This window comes from Pleuronectes platessa, chromosome 9 (assembly GCF_947347685.1).
Source record: "Pleuronectes platessa chromosome 9, fPlePla1.1, whole genome shotgun sequence".
Classification (NCBI taxonomy): domain Eukaryota; kingdom Metazoa; phylum Chordata; class Actinopteri; order Pleuronectiformes; family Pleuronectidae; genus Pleuronectes; species Pleuronectes platessa.
In genome coordinates this window covers 1,107,228-1,129,224 of record NC_070634.1, presented here as the reverse complement: position 1 = coordinate 1,129,224, position 21,997 = coordinate 1,107,228, and the positions used below count along the sequence as shown (strand labels likewise).

General features: G+C 42.1%; 1 protein-coding gene across 8 annotated transcripts in view; it reads right to left on the bottom strand.

Annotated features, from left to right (window-relative positions):
* The window catches only part of szt2 (SZT2 subunit of KICSTOR complex), a 186,204-nt gene that overhangs the window by 105,836 nt on the left and 58,371 nt on the right, over positions 1-21,997 (bottom strand). For all 8 annotated transcript variants that reach the window (XM_053430322.1, XM_053430326.1, XM_053430325.1 and 5 more), the window contains 5 exons: positions 18,448-18,586; positions 18,046-18,372; positions 11,040-11,235; positions 8,361-8,488; positions 7,614-7,878 (listed from right to left, as the gene is read on the bottom strand). In XM_053430322.1, coding sequence (XP_053286297.1) covers positions 7,614-7,878; positions 8,361-8,488; positions 11,040-11,235; positions 18,046-18,372; positions 18,448-18,586 — 1,055 coding nt within the window. The remainder of the gene's footprint in view (positions 1-7,613; positions 7,879-8,360; positions 8,489-11,039; positions 11,236-18,045; positions 18,373-18,447; positions 18,587-21,997) is intronic.

Here is a 21,997-nt window from a genome sequence, read left to right as displayed (position 1 = left end):
AAAACTCCAACGACCGGCAGAGAGAGGGAGAGAGAGAGAGAGAGAGAGAGAGTAGCCAGACGCTAGAGAGTAATCAGACACTCAATGCGTGAAGTAAAAAAAATAAACAGGCAGAGACGCAACGCGAGTCGCTTTCTACCAGCACCACGTCTGAACGAACCCACGTTTAACAGAACTCTACTGGTTAATAAGTAAGTACAAACTGAAATAAAAACAAACTTCAAGCTGAAGAAACCCTAAACGTTAACGGAAAGATCCGCGAACCTGAGTGACTGAGAGACAGAGAGCTGTTCTGTGAGTGAGTGAGCAGAGCGGCGTGTGAAGGGGAGGAGCGCTGTGACGCTGTGTGAGTATTTTCATTCAGTCCGAGCACAGATATTGACTCGTATTACTCGTATAATACTCGTGCTCTGCAAAAGTGCTTTATCCGTACCGGATACTCGTTTCAGCCGAGTATCCGGCTCATCTCTAGTATTTGTGTTTGGAATCTGTTGCTGTCAACTCTCAATATGAAGTCCAAAGATCTGTCACTATCAGTGAAGCAAGCCATCATTAGGCTGAAAAACCTAAACAAACCTATCAGAGAGATAGCAAAAACATTAGGTGTGGCCAAATTAACTGTTTGGTACATTCTTAAAAAGAAAGAACGCACTGGTGAGCTCAGCAACACTAAAAGACCCGGAAGCACACGGAAAACAACTGTTGTGGATGACAAAATAATTATTTCCCTGGTGAAGAAAAACCCATTCACAACAGTTGGCCAGATCAAGAACACTTTCCAGGAGGGAGGCGTATCTGTGTCAAAGTCAACAATCAAGAGAAGACTTCACCAGAGTAAATACAGAGGGTTCACCACAAGATGTAAACCATTGGTGAGCCTCTTAAACAGGAAAACCGGATTAGAGTTAGCCAAAAAACATCTAAAAGAGCCTGTACAGTTCTGGAACAACATCCTATGGACAGATGAGACAAAGATCAACTTGTACCAGAATGATGGGAAGAGAAGAGTATGGAGAAGGGAAGGAACTGCTCATGATCAAAAGCATACCACCTCATCAGTGAAGCATGGTGGAGGTAGTGTTAAGGAGTGGGCATGTATGGCTGCCAATGGAGCTGGTTCCCTTGTATTTATTGATGATGTGACTGCTGTCAAAAGCAGTAGGATGATTTCTGAAGCGTTTCGGGCAATATTATCTACTCATATTCAGCCAAATGCTTCAGAACTCATTGGACGGCGCTTCACAGTGCAGATGGACAATGACCCGAAGCATACTGTGAAAGCAACCAAAGAGTTGTTTAGGGCAATGAAGTGGAATGTTCTGCAATGGCCAAGTCAATCACCTGACCTGAATCCAATTGAGCATGCATTTCACTTGCTAGAGAAAAGCTAGTCAAAAGCTAGACAAAACTGAATGGAAAATGCCCCAAGAACAAGCAGGAACTGAAGACAGTTGCAGTAAAGGCCTGGCAGAGCAACACCAGGGACGAAACCCAGCGTCTGGTGATGTCTATAGGTTCCAGACTTCAGGCTGTCATTGACTGCAAAGGATTTGCAACCAAGTATTAAAAGTGACAATTACATTTATGTCCAATTACTTTTGGCCAGGGGGGGCCACATATAAAATGTGTTTTAATTCCTACACCGTTCACCTGATTTGGATGTAAATACCCTCAAATTAAAGCTGAAAGTTTGCACTTAACGCAAATCTTAATTGTTTTATTTAAAATCCATTGTGGTGGTGTACAGAGGCAAAATTATGAAAATATTGTCAATGTCCAAATATTTATGGACCTAAATGTAGATCAAGATCTACGCGAGGGCAGCTTACTCAGAGCATTGGAGACTTCCCTGCAGTGTGGCCAGCTCAAGGTGATCCGGGGGTGTCCAAGGCGGCGAAGTTAGCTGATCCCAGCCGCTATGTCATCGCATCAGCAGATCCGCCGCTGCCTCGGACATCCCCGGGAATCAAACCGTGTCATCGCCGCTTCCCCCGTCGCTCCTATGCTCCCAGTGAGCTGCCCTCGCGTGGATCTCAATCTAAGTTGCTGCAAGCTAGCGTTAGCTTGTTGCTGGCTCATGAACCAGCAACAAGCTAACAAAGGAACAGCAGTCAAAACAGGTAAATCTGAGGAGGTCTGTTTTAGACAGGGTAAAAAGGGTGCTGTTTTAAATGATCCTTGTGGTATTTTGACCAAAATATGTTATAGACATTTCATTAAGACCCAAGGGAACCATATCAACTTGTGGTTAAATGGGCATAATATGTCCCCTTTAATGTTGAATCAAGACTGAGTTGAGACAGAGCTTCTCACAAGGCACTTACAACAACCTTTGGAATGTAGTGTCTTACAACAGAACTAGACCTAGACCCTGTGAAGCTGGTGTTAAATGGAGGGAACTGGGTCTTTCATGATCAATTGTTGCAAGCTCTTCAGAATGACAGGGATCCGGCTAGAGGCCGTTAGTCATTTAGGCAAAACCCAGCTTTGCTTTTGTGATGGCTTAGGAGAGATCAGCTCTTGCCGACCTGAGGGCTATCTGTTTCCCAATCTGAAGAAAGCATCCTTTATTTCTAGCCTTTTTCCGAACCTTATGGGGTCTAACCAGAGCTTTCTGCATTCCAGAGGGATGTTAGCCCGTCGAACTGGATTGCTACGTCAGAGACACTAGTTGTGCAGCCAGGTTTCAGTCAAAATAAAAGGTAATCTTGCCATCTTGCTGTGTTTTTAGTTGCAACAGAAGATAACCCAGTTTATTCACCAGGAAGCGGACATTGGCTAGTAAAATGTATAAAAGCATTGGGATGGCCGGTCTGTTTGGATTGGCTGTTAGCTTTGCACAGACACCAGATCACTTTCACCGCTTTCGTCTTCTCGCACACCGCTTCCTGTGTGTTGTTACCCAGACAGTTCTCCCATGCTCCACCTCATTGATAAGAAGTCCATAGCATTCCAGTTTTTTCGAGATTATGCTTAATGGTTGACAATGTCTCACAATAGTACCTTAATTTCAGCTGCTCAGGATAATCACAGCAATCCATATCATGTGACCATACTGTCCTTTGTTTGTAAGTATTATGGTTATCATTCACTCACACTACTCTGCTCCTCCGCTCCCTTCACTGGTTACCAGTGGCAGCCCGGATCCGTTTCTAAACATTAGTACTTGCGTACCGTGCTGCGAACGGATAGGGTCCAGTCTACATCCAGGACATGGTCAAACATTACACCCCAGCCCGTTCACTCCGCTCTACTTCTTCCAAACGGCCTGTTGCTCCCTAATTGCGAGCTAAAAACTCATCAAAATAGCGATTGCTCGCTGTCCTGGCTCCTAAATGGTGGAATGAGCTCCCCATTGACATCGTGATTGCAGAAAGTCTACACATGTTACGCTGCAAACTAAAAACACACATCTTCCGACTACACATTGAATACTATAACTATAGTAGCACTTAAATGGCACGTACTTATAGCACTTATTGTAGTTTAGTTTTTTTTTGAAGAAATTTACTTTCTTTATACTTGTTGTTCTGGGTTTGTACCCTTATGGTTGAATGCACCTATGTAAGTCGCTTTGGATAAAAGCGTCAGCTAAATGAAATATAATGTAATGTAATCACATTAGCCTTAAATGAGTATGTGTTTATGTGCTGCAATGTCACAGTAATTTGTATAATGCATGTTAACAACAAGTTACAACTACAGGGTTTGTTTACAATACCTACCCTTACAGTATGCACTTGTCTATGATGTGATACAATGTTTTAACTATTGATATTGTAGCAAATGCTAAATATTTTTGTGATTATTTCCATGTTATCTTTAGCTCTCTACAGCTACATTCTGCTTGTCCGGTGAGATGAGGTAGAACGATTTAATTTACAGTTGTACCTGCAGTAAGGCCTGAACCGCTGTAGATTGGGTTAGGATGACAGATCTCCTCCAGAGATGTTTCCCACTGATTGATCACCAATATGAAGGTGTTTGGTCGGGAATTTGTGCCAACTAAATACACTGGTTTGTGTAATGTAATGTTTTTTTAGGGCAGCACGATATAACGAAAATCTCTCGTCAGACGTATTGCAAAAGAAGGGGAAAATTGCATCCTCGTTAGCAGATGCAGCCTGTAACATGTAAAAATTCCTGTGGCAGGTAATGGGGTCTCATGCTTACCGCTATCAGTTCAATGTCCAAAAAGCAGTTCTGCTCCTTAGTAATGATTTGCCCAGAGTTACACAATCTATAATTCACAAACGCTATTTGGAGTTGAGGGGGCTAGGAAAATTGTCGGCACTTACAGCCATAAAACCGAGGATAGATAAACTGTGTAGGAGTCATTAAGCCCACCCTTCCCACTTGTGAGGGATCAGGTATACACACAGAGACAAACATTCTAAATGACAAGCACTTTGTATAACAGAACAGAGACACTGAATGTAATGAATAACTAACAAAATAAAAAAACTAGAATATATGTATATATACACAGTATATGTTTACAGTTAATATTTACAATTATTAACTACATTGACTTTGGAAAAAATTATATCAGTCAGTATTTATCAGTTAATAATTTCCCTGAGGTGGCTCAGAGCACATGTATTTTGAAGCATTGCATTATTTTGCCTGAAAATTTTAAAAAAAGTATTGACACATAGAGCTGTTCAGGCTTGGACTCTGATCATAAGACAGAAGTTTGGTGGTGATAGAAAAATGCACAGTGGAGTTATGACAGCTTCGTCTCCTTTGGCGATTCATGGTCCATGTATGTCCGCGATACAGAACATTGTGTTTAATGGCGTGTAATCAAACTTTGACGCCACACCACGGTCACCTGAATAATAATAATAACAAGATATAAATATTCCTATGATCTTTGAACACTGCAGGAGTGGAGTTGTTTGTTTACGGCTCAGCATCAGAGGATTCATGGTTCAGAAAATCATGTTTTAATGACGTGTAATAAAACTTTGACGCCACGCCACGGTCACACGGTGTGATGAAAAATCGATCTTTGAATAAGTTTTAATCTTCATCTTGTTGTGATGACACTCAACTAAATTTTATGTTGATCTGATGAAAGCTCTACAACAAGTACATCAAGTAAAAGTGTGGAATACGGCAAAAATGGCCATCAAATCCAAAATGGCGAGCTTCCTGTTGCGTTTCCGTAGGTGGCGCTGTTGAGCTATTTTGCTGCGCCCATTTCCAAAGACTCCAGAATACGTACATTTTCACCAATTTCTAATTTACTGCAATCTTTAGAAACGTTTTGAGCACGTTGAAGCCTTCAAAAAGCCCATGTACTACGCTCAGAATAATCCTTTCAATTTCAATAGGGCCTCCCACCGTTCGGTAGCCTGGATGCCAGACGAACTTAGCCCCGCCCACAACATTTTGGTCGGGCAGTTCGGTCTGGAGTCGCTCCATTGGGAAAAAATTATGGGGCGTGTTTCAACTGACCAGGAAGTAAAATTCCTCTTCGCTCAATTGGATAGACCTACAACCAATCAGAGCAACGTAGTATGTGACGTATGCTAAGCAACGCATTGTGAGTTATTTACTGGGTTCACACCGGACGCTTCAGCGCAGCGCCAAGCCTTAAATAACAGCTGGCTCCCATCCACTCCCATGTTAAAACTTTGTGCCGGTCACACCGGAGGCTGAAGCACCGCGAGGCAGCCTTGGCGCAGCGCGGTGCTTCAGCCTCCGGTGTGACCGGCACAAAGCTGTGCAGCGATCTACTGGATCAACGGGTGATATTATTAGCGCTGCCCGGCGGTTCAGCGTCGCTTCAGTGTCCGGTGTGAACAGCCAAGCGCCGGGGCGATAGGGATTAGCGCGGTGCTCTGGCGTCGCCTCCACGTTCTGTGTTCCTCTTTCAAAATGAATGCGCTGTCGATGTCTTCTAAAACAGACTCAATGGCAGCATCTACACATCTCAGCTCGCCAGCGGCAGGCATGTTTGTTGAAAACGAATTCAACCCGAGGGCACTGTGATGACGTGGTTGATTACGTTACCGTTGATCATCTGTCAATCATCGTATAAAGCCCGCCCTGACAATCTGATTGGCCCGGTCCGGCCATAATTTTTTCCCAATGGAGCGACCCCAGACCGAACTGCCCGACCAAATCTGTTGTGGGCGGGGCTAAGTTCGTCTGGCATCCAGGCTAACCGTTCGGTGCTTGGGCCCTAATAATAGAAAAAATCATTTCAATTGGGCCTCCCATCGTTCGGTGCTCAGGCCTTAATAATCATTACTATTTCAATAGGGCCTCCCACCGTTTCGGTGCTCGGGCCCTAATAATCCTTTCAATTTCAATAGGGGCCTCCCACTGTCAGTGCTAGGGCACTAATAAATTCGTTACACGCTTAGAAGACACTGACGAGGTGTCAAGAGAATTGGTATTAACAGTTGATGAGAGTGTGTGGGTGTTGTAAACATGATAACGTGATCTCTGCATCTGAGTAAATGAATCGCTTCCGGCCTCTTTCTGCTGCACAAGGCTGCTCAGGCTCTTGCTTCAATAATGCAGAGAGTAAACTTCGTAGTCAATTCTCCAGATTTTACCCACAAGTCCTGTCTGAAAATTGCTTTAGAGATTGGCACAACATGTAGGGATTAAAGGAACAGCACTAGGCTGGCTTAAGTCGGTCTTATCAGATACATTCTACTTTGGTAAATATGAGCATATGAATACAGCAACTCAAACTATTAGGAGCAGATTATGGGATTTCTAAATTGAATTGGCTTCTTGGAAAATAAAACTAGCTGCAGGTGCTTTTCTTAGAACTTGGGCCTGAGAAAATCCATCTTCCCTAGACTGGTAATTTGGAGTAGCAATATATTTACCTCTGTTGTGTGAATATCCTACATCAAAGACACTGGATTTTTAACCTCTGGATGAGTCTAAATTCCAAAACTGAATCTCAGTTTGTGCCAGGGTGTTCTTAAAGTAAAAGTGATTTCATACCACAAAATGATATGACAGGTACATGACCTTATAACTGTCTGCTCCGTGGCTGTGTGTGTGTGTGTGTGTGTGTGTGTGTGTGTGTGTGTGTGTGTGTGTGTGTGTGTGTGTGTGTGTGTGTGTGTGTGTGTGTGTGTGTGAATTAATGAATGAATTCTGATTAGTTTGGCATGTGAGAGTGTTTGTGAGATTTGCATGGCAGATCTGGGCATGGGTGTGGCTTTTACATGCAGGTCCCTGGCACCCCTGCAGCTTATTTGATGGCAGCTGTCTCGCCTTGTTATGCTTTCTAAAAGTGAATTGCTGGCAGCTATTTGGACAGGGTGTGGATCTTTTGTGTGACTCTTGGTTGGTATATACTGTATCAGTCAGTTTTCACATCATCTACACAAATCTCATATGTCCTTGTTCAATCAAGCCTCTTGGCACTGAGTCGAAACACACATATATATATATATAGCTTATTTAATGTATATATTATATTATATAAGCTGTTTATACTACTGTGTATATAGTTACACTTACGAACAATCTTTTAATTCCATACAAAAAATGTTTAAATTCTGTTTTAGCTAAATAAACAATCCTCATTCAGTTTCCTGACCAAGTAATCTGATCCCGTGAATCCTTGGTCTTACCTTGAGATGAACGCCATGGCAGCCCTGTCATCTGGTTGCTCCTCAACATCACCAATGATGAAGTTGGCAGTTGTCTTTGAAAGTTGTGGATTCCCTCCCCATCCTGGAGTCCCACCATGTTCACGGAAGACCCTAATGTGTCCACAGAGGGTATGTAGAAATGTGGTGACGTCGATCTCCTGAAGGGATTCTTCACAGTAGTCCATGGCTGTCAGGACATCCTGAGAGCTGATGCTGTAGGACTGCTGCAGACTGCTGTACACACCTGAGGAACAGGGGGGGAAAGCAATGACTGGTGCAAATCAAAGTTGTACAGCAGGCAAAAATTTCATTCATTTATTTTTAATCAATGGTAATCTGTGTTAATTAGTAAAACTAGATTGATCAAGAAGCTCTGCTTGGGATTCAAAAGTAAATTTCATATTATTCAATATTTTACTTGGATAAAGAACAAAAGAAATTAAAAAGCTCAATCACAGCTTTTAAAAGGTTCACTTTGTACATTTACTTCCCCTGGTACTTGAAATTTCCTTTCACTTCAATGATCTAAAGAATAACAAAATAGTATATCCTCAGACAACACCTACCAGGTAACTAATTTGCTCTTGACAGGTTTTAACAATCGGATCATAGTGTAGTTACTGGACTCATTTTTACACCGCAACAGTAAAGAATAATAATCAGTTTAAATGTTTGATTTTTAAATTTATAAAAAAAAATATTAATAATTCTGAGGAGGAAGGTCACCTTTGACATAGCTCTGGTGGTAATACTCATGCAACAGGCTGCAGTAGTTGGCCAGCTCCTTGTGTTTGTGCGGATGAGCCAGGAGGTCTGTCCAAAGGGATGGAATGCTGCGGTCCTGAGACAGTGACCTGATAGAGGGAAATGACACAGCAAAGACAAGCAGGCAGGAAACAAGAGAGGTTATATTAAGGATCTGCAAATTTTCCTGTGGATACGTGTTCATCCACATAACTAACCCTTAACTCTTAAATAACCATCTTAAAAGACAGCTGCATTGCATTTAAATGGTGTGACTATTGGTCCACAAAATTTCGGCGGTTAAGGGATAAACAGTGTTGCAGCCAAATCCAGTACAATAAAAGTATATGGGGACCGATTCTTTAAATGTAAAAAAAGTAAAAAGCCTCCATAACACCTGTGTTATGCCATCCAAGTGTCCGTCAAATTCTACATAAAAAGGAGGTCATTTACACCAAGTATTTAGCATAAATAACTTAAGGGAGGGAGAGAACAGCTACAGTAGGAAGATGGAGGACCAGCTGCAGCAGAACAATGTCAGTGGTGTCTGGAGAGGCCTGAAAACCATCTGCCCCTTCTCCCATCCTCCCAGTCCAGCTGCAACCTCCCTCGTCTGCTCCCCAGGTAAACCACCACACCTCCTCCTACACAGCACTCAGCTCTCAGCCACTAATCACCACCAGCCCAGCCCCACAACTCTACTTATCAGATATATTTCAATTAGTTAATGTTGGTAGGGGAGGGGAGGTTGAGTGAGTGAGTGAGTCAGTCAGTCAACCAACGCTCTGTTATTATTTACATAATAACCAGTCTGAAAAACAAATATGACAGTTACACAATTGTTCTCCCTCATTACTCCCCTCTTAACTGTATCATGGCAATTATTAATAAAATGTACATATATGACACTTTGCAGAAAGTTGCTGGATTTTAGTACTGTGCTGTCCCTTGTGTTGTGTTTTGCTACATTAAACATTGGGGTCGCTGCCGTTTTAATGGCATGATATTCATGTAAGTATGGAATCCTGTTTCTTTTGGAATAAAACTGTCTTTATCCAAATGTTTGATATTATCCTCATGTTTAACTCCATTTTAATTTTCTTGACAAGCAATGGAGGGAACTCGTCGCGGTCCACTTTGATTAATTTGTTTTGTTACATTACATTAACTCGCAACTCTTCCCTTTTTTTATTTACATCCTGAAAAAGATAACATTAAGTACTCTTCAGTTTCATATTTTTTTTATCTTTAAATATGACTTTAAGCCAAAGTCATGTTGAAATTCTCTTTCATACAATACACCACTGGCTGAAAAGATTTGTAGTGACCCCAAATTTGGGTTGTGTTCAAGAACAGCACAGTGTTTCAAGTTTTCTTCTGTAAAAAATGAACTTGCAATTGTAGGACAATAATAATAATAAAAGCTAAGCAGCACCTCAGTATAGTTGGAAGGGTGCAAAAAACAGAAGCAAGCATTTCTACCTAAACTCCATCTGCTGATAAAACTCCTAGGTCTCAGCATATTAAGCTCACACACACACACACACACACACACACACACACACACACACACACACACACACACACACACACACACACACACACACACACACACACACACACACACACACACACACACACACACACACACACACACACACACAACTGTACTGTATACGTTCTGACAAAAACCAAAGGTCGGTAATATCGTACACTGATGTCAACATTATTCAACTAAACAATAATCTACATTTATTCCAACTTGGTTCTTCTTTATGTAGTTTTTTCCATCATTACACTGTACTCACCAGAGTAATTACTGAAATATATAAACAGCGATGTTAGCTGACAAGAGCCTGTACTACTTGCATGAACATGAACATCTTTTTGTTGAATTATCTCTACCACAGGCATTTGATGTTCTAAAAATATCTGGTAAATTGAGAAGAAGTCAAAAGCACAGAGCTGTGGACAAACAAACTGAAGGTGAGACATCAAATACAACTTACAATATTAGTTTTAATTCTTAACCTCGATCTTGAACTTCTGTTTGGTACAGTTCAAGTCAGGTTACCCCCAGAATCTGAACCAAATTAGGACCAATTACATAACTTTTGTGTGACTACAATATCAACAACAATCATGTTTATATGATGAAAAACACTGAGAAGACTGTTCAAAGAAAATCCCTAAATTTGCATCTATAAATTTCTGCCATTACTTTCTACTTTCTATGCATTTCAACGTTTACATATTATGTAGTCCTCATGAATCCTGTCCAGCATGTCTTCTTTCAAGTAATGTCACTGTAGTCTCATAACTAACCTCAGTGAGTATCATTATTATTACAGTTTGGAAGGACAGTTATAACTACAACTGCTGTAATAAACTCTGTAATTAGCCTTTTATTGCACCATCTAACGCTTGTGCTAAATCAATTTCTTAATTATTTAGGAATTAGCTGACTGTCAGGATATCTTGTTCATGTACAAGTCACTGGATCTCAAAGTGCTGTGTGGAATTGTTTATGAAGTGAGTGTGGCTCTGCTGCAGAACATGACCACTGTGTGAAAGACATGCTGAAAGGAAAGTTAAAAGCTGTACAGCATTAATCAAAAATCTATTAGCCTAATAACTACTACCAGTGGTCTGCATCAGTACCTGAAGATGTCTCTGGGCTGGGGAGTGAAGTGGGTGTGTAACAGTTGGTCCTTCAGTTGCTCCAGAGAGCAGTTGTAGACGTAGACTGGACACTTTAACTGGCTGCTATAACTGGTGCTCTGCTGGGAACCATGTCTGTCGAAGCTGAAATCTGCTTTCTGTGGTTCAGAGAACTGGACCTCTTTTTCTCCCACATCTGGAAAAATTGGAAAAGTAGATGCTATTTTCATTTATTTCATTCAAAAGTATATTATGGTAACAGTAAGAGTTAAGTGTTGCAATATAAGTGTTTTTATACAGGTCCAGGCTGGTTTGAGTGGCCATCACGTCCAACCTTGAAATGGACAATCTACAGCAGCAGAAGACCACGTCAGGACCCAATCCTATCAGCCAAGAACAGAAATCTGAGGCTGCAGTGACACTTAAAGACTAGTGAGGATGATGTGTATGAATAAGGTGTATCTTTTCTTGACACACTTTGTTCACTAAATACCAATCAATCATGGTTTGAATGCCACAGCCTACAGCTGGTCACATTCATTCATTAACTCAGCCCGTCTCTCGTACCGATACACTTACTCAAACACACAAACAGTAAGATTGGACACATGTTAACTCAGACTGGGTAAAAACAACAGAACTGTTAACAATGTATGGAGAACCGGAGGAGATTGTGGGGCGCATTTAGTTTGGCTCCTACCGCTGGCAGTCAGAGGAGCAGTAAATTACTAACAGAGCCGGTAAAACCTGTAAAAAATAATTTTTTACACATTTGTATAAGAACGAGTCTGTCCCTAGTCTTTTGATCCATATAAATGGTTGATTACAGTATCAGTGAACACTAGAAGCGGTTTCCACTGAATACAGTCTTGAACAGGTCTTTCCCTGAACAGTGTTGCGTTAATATTTTTCGTGAACGAGGAACTGTACGAATTCTAAATCATATCAGGGCATCATGTGATAAACCAGGAGCAAAAGAAAACGTGGGTGTTTGTGTGTGCTCCCAGACAGCGCACACACACAGGCCCTGGGGATCTTTCCCCCACACCCACTCACTCACTCGCTCACAGCGACACACGCAGTCAGATCAGAGCTTGTTCAGGTGAAGCAGCCGGTCAGTGACTTTGTTGAAGAACAGTGGAAACAGTGAAAACACAGAGTTTCTCTGGTCACAGGTGATCAGTGATCAGAGCAGAAGCTGCAGTTGGTTTCACCAAGCTTGAGTTCCTGTTTCCTCTTCCACTTTGACCTGCTCTCACTTTAACTGATAAACACTCATCACTAGTTATCAGGACCTGATTATCACATGAAGTAACTTAGTGTGTTTGATTCGCTCCAGAGTTTATTTTGAAACTACATTTAAGCATTTTGTGCTCAGTACAAGACGAGACATGACGCTCACAGTCAGGACTCAGTGTTAAAATTAGCTGAGCGACCACATTGTTTCATAACTAAACACATGAATGCAAGTTTGTCACCAAAATCATTCCAATCAAAAAACAGAACAAATGAACTTGAAGTTCATTTTTGGAATCGTTAACATAGATGAATTTCTTTTTTCCATTAACTATGAACGTGAACTAGTTTATTTTCATCGGCATGAACTAAACTATGAACTAGTGCAAGTGTGAACTTGCACAACACTGAGTATAACTATATATTAAACTTTATAAGCTGTGTTATCAAATATGGTTGCAGCCCCAGACAAATTTTATTTGGTGGAAGAGGGCAAAATGGCTCTTTTGATGGTAAAGGTTGCCGACCCCTGATCTAGAAGCACACCAGACCGTCTGATGTAGTTTGTCTCCTGATCCAGCAGAGGGCGATCACTGTCAGCTTGAACTATTGCCTGCCCTCTTGACCTATCAGTAAAGTAAGCCAGGAATGTGTCTGTTGCCAAGCTATGGAAATGGTGGACGCTAGCAAGCAAAGCCTTCCCGAGTGAACAATCATGACACGAGAGCATCTGAAAAGCCACATATGGAAGTAATTTTTTTTTTTTTTTGCAGAGGACACCCAGCTGTATGGATCAATGAAGCCAGATGAAAAAGTAAGAAACCAATCAGATAGTTACACATGATAAATGTCTGAGAAACATAAAGGCCTGGAAGGCCCATAAGTCATTGAGCCTAATTGACCAACCATTCTTCTTTCTTCTTAAAACCCACTTGTGTTATTCACCCATGTTTTCCTATTCGGGATTTGAACATTATCTACACACACTTAAGAGTACTCATACGCATACAAGTATGCTGGTATGCTTGTGCAAAATATTCTCTTTTCTTTCATCTACAGTTATATGGTAAGATTTCAATTACCTTAGTATTTTATAATTTCCCCCAAAAAAGAAAGTTTTCAAGGCATATTATTATTTTTGCAAATTAGTATTAATTTCTTAACTAGGTTGTTTTTTCTGCAATTGCCCCAAAAGTCCTCTTTGATACTAGGGGTGTGCAGGAGGTCGGAATATCCGAGTTGCCCTGAACGCAGCACAGCGAGGATGTTAGCAGCTGGAGGAAGCAGCCCGGAGCTAGCCTCCGCTGCTCGGCTTCATGTCCGCACACGGACCCTCAGTCCACGGGGAAGGGAACCTGGACAGACCCGGGTCTGGGTGAGGGGTTCCGTGAGTGAGGGCGTGACAACAACCGGACTGAGAGGTCGAGAACCGTCAAATCCAGCTAGCTCTCAGCGGCTAGCTGCTCTCTCAGCGGGGCTTAAGAGTACAGCAGCACATATTTAGGGCCCGAGCACCAAATGGTGAGAGGCCCTATTGAAATTGTAGGCATTATTCTTATTATTAGGGCCCGAGCACCTCTGGTGAGAGGCCCTATTGAAATTGAAATGATTATTAGGGCCCGAGCACCAAAATCGGTGGGAGGCCCTATTGAAATTGAAAGGATTATTAGGGCCCGAGCACCGAATGGTGAGAGGCCCTATTGAATCTGTAAGGTTTTTTCTTATTAGGGCCCGAGCACCTATGGTGGGAGGCCCTATTGAAATTGTAAGTATTATTCTGAGCGTTTTAAAAGTTTGCAGTATATTAGAAAGTGGTGAAAATGTATGTATTCTGGAGTATTTGGAAACGGGCATGGCAAAATGGCTCAACTGCGCCACCTACGGAAAAGCCCCTCATTTAGCCTTCACTGATCCTCACGAAAGTGAGGATAGTTGTGTATCATGACCAGATGCACAAAAAAGCCTCAAGAAGCATTATGAAAAACACAACAGTAAGCTCGCCATTTTAGATTTAGTGGCCAGTGTCATCACAACAAGATGGAGGTCTAATATTATTGAAAGTTCGATTTTTCGTCACACCGTGTGACCGTGGCGGGGCGTCAAAGTTTGATTACACGCCATCAAAACACGGGCTTCTGTATCTTGGACATATTTGGTCCAATCGAGTCCAAACTAGACAAGTAAGACAAGAGTCGCGACCTGAAGACATCTATACAGAAATCATGACTTAAAATGACAGCGCCCCCTGGTGGCTGCAGGAAGTGAAGCGTTTATTCTTGCCGCAGTGCGCAAACGCATGAAACGCTGTGACGAGCGCTTGGTCATCGAACGCTCTTTCTTCACCGACCGCAACAGACTTAAAATTGCCTGTGCTCGGGCCCGTTAGTGCTACAACGTAGCCCTAGTTATTATTTCCCTTTAGGGGGCTTTTTGAGGGTCTAGACATGCTCAAAAAGTTATGAAACTTTGCAGGAAACTCAAGGTCTACGGATATTTTAGTATTCTGGAATAATTTGAATTGGGCGTGGCAAAATGGCTCAACAGCGCCCCTGGAACACAGCCCCTAGGTTTCGCTTTGTCCGATCTTCACAAAAATCGTGGCCTACGTGTATCATGACCAGACACACAAAAAACTCTCAAGGGGCATTATGAAAAACGCAACAGGAAGCCAGCCATTTTTAATTTAGTGGCCATTTTGGCCATATTCCACATTTTTACTTTGACGTACTTGTCCCAGGGCTTTCATCTGATCAACTTCAAATGCAGATGAGTGTCATCACAACAAGATTGAGAAAAAAAACAATTTAGGGATTTATTTTTCGTCACACCGTGTGACCGTGGCGTGGCGTCAAAGTATTGTTACACGCCATCAAAACACGAGCATCTGTATCTCGGACATACTTGGTCCAATCAAGTCCAAACTAGACATGTAAGACAAGGGTCCTGGCATGATGACATCTACACAGAAATTATGACTTGAAATCACAGCGCCCCCTGGTGGCACCAGGAAATGTCTTGTTTTTTGCTTGTCTTACACTTGGATGTATTCCTCGTCATCCACTGACCTCAACCATGTCAAACTGTGTCAAATGGGTCTCAAGACATTGATAATGAAGACTTAAGATTAATGTGACTTTTCGTCAAACGCCATATTAATGGTGTGGCATTAAAGTTCATCAACACGCCACGAAACACGAAATTGCTGTAACTTCAGTGTTCATGGTTCTATCTCACTCAAACTACATGTGTGCAACAACATCCCCCCCCTGAAGATATTCATATGGTTTTAAGGAATGGGCGTGGCAAAATAACTGACTAGCGCCCCCTAACGGGCAGCCCCAGCACTACGATTGGCCGGCATGTACAAAAATCGATTTGGGCATGTGTCTTTTTATAACAAACAAATAAGTCTCTTGGATAGATATGCTAGACTAAACAGGAAGCCCGCCATTTTGGATTTAGTGGCCATTTTCGTCATATTCCATATTTTTACTTTGATGTACTTGTCGTAGAGCTTTCATCAAATCAACTTAAAATGTAGACGAGTGTCATCACCTCAAGATTCAGATAAAAAGTGATTTAGGGATTTATTTTGCGTCACACCGTGTGACCGTGGCGTGGCGTCAAAGTTTGATTAAACGCCATCAAAACACGAGGTTCTGTATCTTAGACATAAACGGTCCAATCGAGTCCAAACCAGACATGTAAGACAAGAGTCCCAGCCTGATGACATCTACACAGAAATTATTACTTGATATCACAGCGCCCCCTGGTGGCTACAGGAAGTGACATGTTTTATACTTGATGAACTGCTCCTGGCTGCTTTACGATATACAGCTCAAAAGAACTCAGTCAAGTCATTGGATCATAGTCAGAATTGTGACTTTTCCACAAACCGCGTAAACATTGATGTGCGGCGAAGGATTTTCCTTCGCCAAACGACACAATGTTGTCATAACTCCAGTGTTCATTGTCCTATCACTACCAAACTTCTGTCACATTATTAGAGTACAAGCCTGAACAGCTTTAAGTGTCAATATTTCCTCAGTATCATAGCACCACCTACTGATTTTCCATGAAACAGGAAGTACTTTGTTAATCCACTCTGCCTTATCCAACCGGCTCCAAACTTCTGACCTATGGTCACAATCGTGACCTGAACAGCTCCATATGTAAACATTAGTTCAGGGTCATAGCGCCACCTAATGATCAGTGTGAAAATTACGTTGTGGTAAAATTGTCCAATCGACACAAAATTGCTCACGCTACATCAGAGCGGCTACTTGAACAGATCTCTATGTCTGTGTGTAATAATAGTGATGGCACCACCTACTGGCAAACCTACTGCCGCAGAGCGCAAAATGGATGCAACGCGGAGACATGCGCCTCGTCTCCACCGGCTCGGGCCCGCCAGTGCTACAACGTAGCCCTAGTTTCAAGTGTAACCATTGAACGGATCACGTTTAACTGCCACAAGAGCTGTTCATCTTGTAATAAAGACCTCAATGAGGAAACACGCTGTGTTTTTTCTATTTTTACTGCATTTTAATACAGCATATAAAGAGTGAATTTTAATATAAAAATATTAATGATTAATCGAAAATCGATCGTAAATTCTCCCAACGATCGATTAAGACAATTTAATCGAATTCCCATCCCTATTTGGTACCATAAATAACTTTTTTACTCCTGCATCTCCTGACATACCAGTTTTTTCCACAAATGACTGCAACAACTTTGTCTCTTTCTTTGTGGATAAGATTAGAGTTGTCAGGGCTAGTATCATACCTTCTGTTGTTCCTTTCTAAACTCATTCAACTTACCGTCCTCTATTATTAAGGACTTCTGGGATCTGTGGTTCCATGTCTGGACATTATAAATGGCTACTTACAGAACATTTGGGTCACAGATCATATTAAGTTTTACTCTTTTGTGGACTCAAACACTTCACACACCAATCCATCGGCATAGTGGTGAGTAGATAATGAGGGAATTTTTGTGTGAACTATCCCTTAAAATCTTTGATCAGTGCCTACTGGTTGTCCCTCACAATTATCTGGCAACAAAAGTTGATCGTACTTTTGAGATGGTAGCTTCGACTTTGTGGAAAATTATTCCTATGGACATACATTTTGAGTCTCTGTTGACATATTTAAAAAGCGGTTAAAGACTCATCTTTAAAACTTGACTTTTGACTAGTGCTTGTGACTGATCTGTGAAAGGTGCTATATTAAATAAACTTTACTTAACATACTTATTTTTTTAATTTTGTCTCAGTGTCGATGTACAGCACCTTAAATCTTCCTCTGTGTACGAAGCATTCTATATAAATCAAATTGCATTGCCTTGCCTGAACCATCCCTTAGGTCCGCTGTTATAGACAGAAAGCTGGTTGAACTCCCAATATGCGCCAAGTACCTCTCTCTCTTTATCGCTGATCCCCAGTATATTTGTATCATATTACAACTTCTAACTTTGTTTTATCTCTCTCACCTTGTCTCTCTGTCTATCTCTAATCGTTTTCATTTTAACAACCAGTCGAGCTAAATATAACATAATATAACTCTATACATGAATGTCTGTACACCCAGGAAGAAAGAGATCCGTCTTCTGCTGTACTTCTTGATGTTGCTTAAATTTTGTCACTTTTGGAAGAATTTATAGATCCAAGAACCATTTAATTTGATATTGGCCTATGTAAATTTAGATTTTGGACTGTATTATGCCAAGGTGGTTTGAATAGAATCCCAGACAAGAGTGTTAGACTGACCTGAGTTTAGGGTCCCATTCTCTATCTCTGTTACCATATGGTCCCAGCTGTCTTGGTCCAGCATCAGTGAGTCAGTAGGCCATGTCTGGCCTTCGGACTGAGGTGAGAGCACAGGGGATCTGGCGGAATAATGTCCATTGCGGGGCTTCCTTTGTGGTTCACTGGCCAAACTGAGGCCGCACTCAGACTTCTCCAGCTCACTGATGGAACCAGATAGAGTGTCAACCTGAGATTTGTTGCTGGGAGTCATCAAAGTGTCATCATCCTGCATGCTGATGTTACTCTGAGGCTCTGTCTCTAGCCCTGTAGCCATTAACATCAGAACATCTGCAAAATAATTAACATCAACATTAAAATTGTATGCATCATTAGAATGTGGATCAGACGGAAGTCAAGAAGTACCTGTGAAAGAAACAGGAAGGAAAGTGAGGAGAATCTGCTGAGGGCTGATATACTTGGCGTAGCACCTCCACTGTGGCACAGAGCAGCTGCTATCCAACAGCAACGGTTCATCATCCACAAGGTCTGCATTACTGAAACTCTGACAAAGGCAGATGGGAAACAAGTGGAATGCAATGCTTATAAATGTGGGAGATATAAAAAAACATAAATAAAACTGGAATAAAAACTAATATATAAAATTCTAAACAGAATATGTACCGTGTGAACATATTTACAATGAAATGGATTTTACATTAGCCAGAGTTTCACATACAGAAAGTATATTGCACAGTGTTATGGCTGTAGCTGTCTCATGTCTGTTTGTCTGTCTTTCATTATTCATTGGAGTCCCCAGATGCTCCTCCTTCTTCCTGGCAGGTGTTGGAGGCAAAGATGGAGATCCTGATTGGAGCTACATCTTTCCTTAGCATCCAATCAGTATGAAGCACTTTGGGCTGACAGTATAAATTATGCCCAGCTGTGTCAGTTGTGCAGCTGTATGTCCTGTGGGAATAGCTCGCCAAACTAGCTCATGCATCACATTTGTATTAAGAGATAAAATTCTTATTGTCTGAGAGTCAGACTAGCTGTTGTATTGTTATTAGAGAATTTGTCTTTTGTTTGAACTAGTTGTGTAGTTGTTTTATGAGCAGTGCCCTTGTAATTTGGTTTGAAATAAGGTTTGCGTTGCTCTTTTTAAGAGTCCTCTTTTTGTTATATTTGTTCTCTTCGTTGAACAAGCACCCTTTTGCTTGCTTTTCTGTTAAGCGTATGTTACTTGTATTGTCCTACGACATCAAAACCAAGCTTAAACTAAATAAACAACTGCAAATTTACAAAAAAACGCCTGGTTTTATGTTGCCACCTCATTCGTATTGAGCCGGGTCAGTACATAATTGGGGGCTTGTCCGGGATTATGCCTCTTAAAAAGATTCCCGGAGCAAAAACATTTTAAAAGCTGAGAAACTAGCTTGCTTGGGACACTGCTGAATTCATTAGAGATGTCGACGTTTGTATCTGAACAATTTTTGTCGAACTAGTCTCTTAGTCATTTTGACAAATGCCGTAAAGATGGTTTGGCACAAATAGCGAATCACTTTGGTATCACATACCCCAAACAGCTGCTTAAGGAGATCAAGGCTCCAATTGTTGATAGGTTGGTAGAATTAGAGATTATTGTGTTTATGAAAACCGAAGTAAATTTATAATTTGCTGCATTTTAACGGATCGCTACAGCTCTGCAGTGGCCATCTGAAGTTTGGCCTATTTTGTTACAGTTCAAAATTCACGGGAAAGCCCAAGAAGCTGTAGCTGCGCTTCCTGTTGAGGACAGTGTTAATTATCACTCTGTTAAATTTGCAATCTTACAAGCATACAAAGTAGGTTCTGAGGCTTACCGACAATAATTTCGTAACCTTAACAAAAATCGGAATCAGACTTACATGGAGTACAGCAGAGAAAAGGGGAAGTTGTTCGATAAATGGAGTACAACATGCCAAGCAGATGATTTTGGTTCACTTAGAGAGTTGATGTTGCTGGAAGAGTTAAGTTAAGTTTGCTTACCTGATCGTATTGTGTTGCACAATAATGAGCTAAGACATCGGGTTAATTAAAGTTGTATCGCGCAATAACAGTATACGTGACAAAGGTGAAGCCCCTGATGTCTGTTTCGAGCCATTCATATTCGACGGGTTAGTGTCCTTAACAGGCCAGTCTGGTGATCAGAGTCCGTTGCGTATTTTTCAGAGACACCGGAAGCTCCCAGTCTGAGATTCGTTCTGGTGCGTTGCGGTTTTCAAAGCTGTGGACTTGTGGTTATGGCGTTGCACTGTCTGGTATTAAGATGGGTTACACAACTCGTCTAGTACATCGCATATACTTGAGTAAAAATGTATCACAGGTTTCTTTCCCGTCACTGTTTGTCCCAGGTTACCAGTCAGTAGTATTGTCCTTTTACTGGGATCGATGTCGCCAGTGGTAAAGTATCTCCTTCGGTGATGCTCAGTCAAAATTGGGCGTATTTTCGGCGAGCGTAGCCACTCATGCACAATCAGTTAAACACAATGATATTTCTCTGTCAGACAGTTTGCTTACGCCAGCCTTTTCATGTGAGAAGTGAACCCTCTTTTAAAAAGCCCAAAACCTGAGTTAAAGTGCAAAAGTCCATAGAAGTTACTTTAGTCTACTGGGAGCAAAGCTCATTGTACAGTCTAACAGCTGCAGGAAGAAACAACCTGTGATACGTCTCCTTCAGACACTTAGGTCAATCTCTCGCTGGAGAAGCTGCCCAGTGCTGTGATGGTGGCGTGCATGATCGGAACTGCTTGTCCATCAGATATGACCGCTTCACCATCATCCTACTCTGTCCCACCATCTCCAGTGAGTCAAGCAGGTATCAGAGGACGATGAGCAGTTGATAAAAAGGTCTTCAGGAGTCCCCCCTGTACTCCAAAATACCTAAGCCTCCTGAGCAGATACAGTCTGCTCTGGCCATCCTTATAAAATGCAGTGGTATGATCAGTCCAGTCCAGTATTTTGTTCAGGTGAACGGCCAGGTCCTTATAAGAAATCCCTATCTCAATGTCATTCCCTGGATACTCACTGGTGTCAGTTGTCCGATATCCAGGAAGTGAGATTGAGATCCACTGAGAAGTGCGGTTTGAATGGTGTTGACTTGATCATCACAGTACTCTGAGGCTTCTCACGGTGAGAACGCTCTGTGTTGGAGGTAGATTATGAAGAAAAACACCCCAATGCCAGCCTGTTCATTAATGGTCTCACCACGGGGTGGAGATAGTTGATGACAAGCTGGTTCAGGTCCTTCATCATGTGGGATGTTACTGTCACCAGCCTATAGCTGCTGAAGTCCTTGGCACCTGTACCGCGCCGGAGGTCTTCCAGACCTGTGGTACTCCCCCTAGCATCAGGCTCATATTGAAGATATGCTCCATGACCCTGCACAGCTGGTCTCACCTGGATTGTTGTGAGGAACAGATTGCAGCAGGGAGGGGTGTGGTGGATGGATTGGGAGGGGTTGGTGGGTGACAGAAATGAGTGCTGTGGGATGGGGGCTGGTGGAGGGTATGGGGCAGTGTACCATACCAGGGATGCAGATGAGGGGGGTTGCAGCAGGGCTGGCAGTCATGGAGGGAGGGATAGGTACCTGACCAAACCTGTTGAATAACAGGTTCAGATCATTTGCCCACTTCTCATCCCCTGCAGCCTGGAACTCAGATTTCTTGCAGCCAGAGATGGTTTGCAGGCCTCTCCAGACACCGCTGGTGTTGTTAGGATTCAGATGGTCCTCTATCTACCTCCCGTAGCTGTTCTTCCCCTCCCTAATGTTCATCCTCAGCTGCTTCTGAACAGCCTTGTTCTCCTCCTTGTCTCTTTACCTAAAAGCCCTCTTTTCCCCCTTGAGGACGGCCTCTATGTCACACATATTTCATTTGTGTTCCCGAAGACCAAACCGAGTCAGAGTATACAGTTGTGTCCAATGACAATGTCAAAT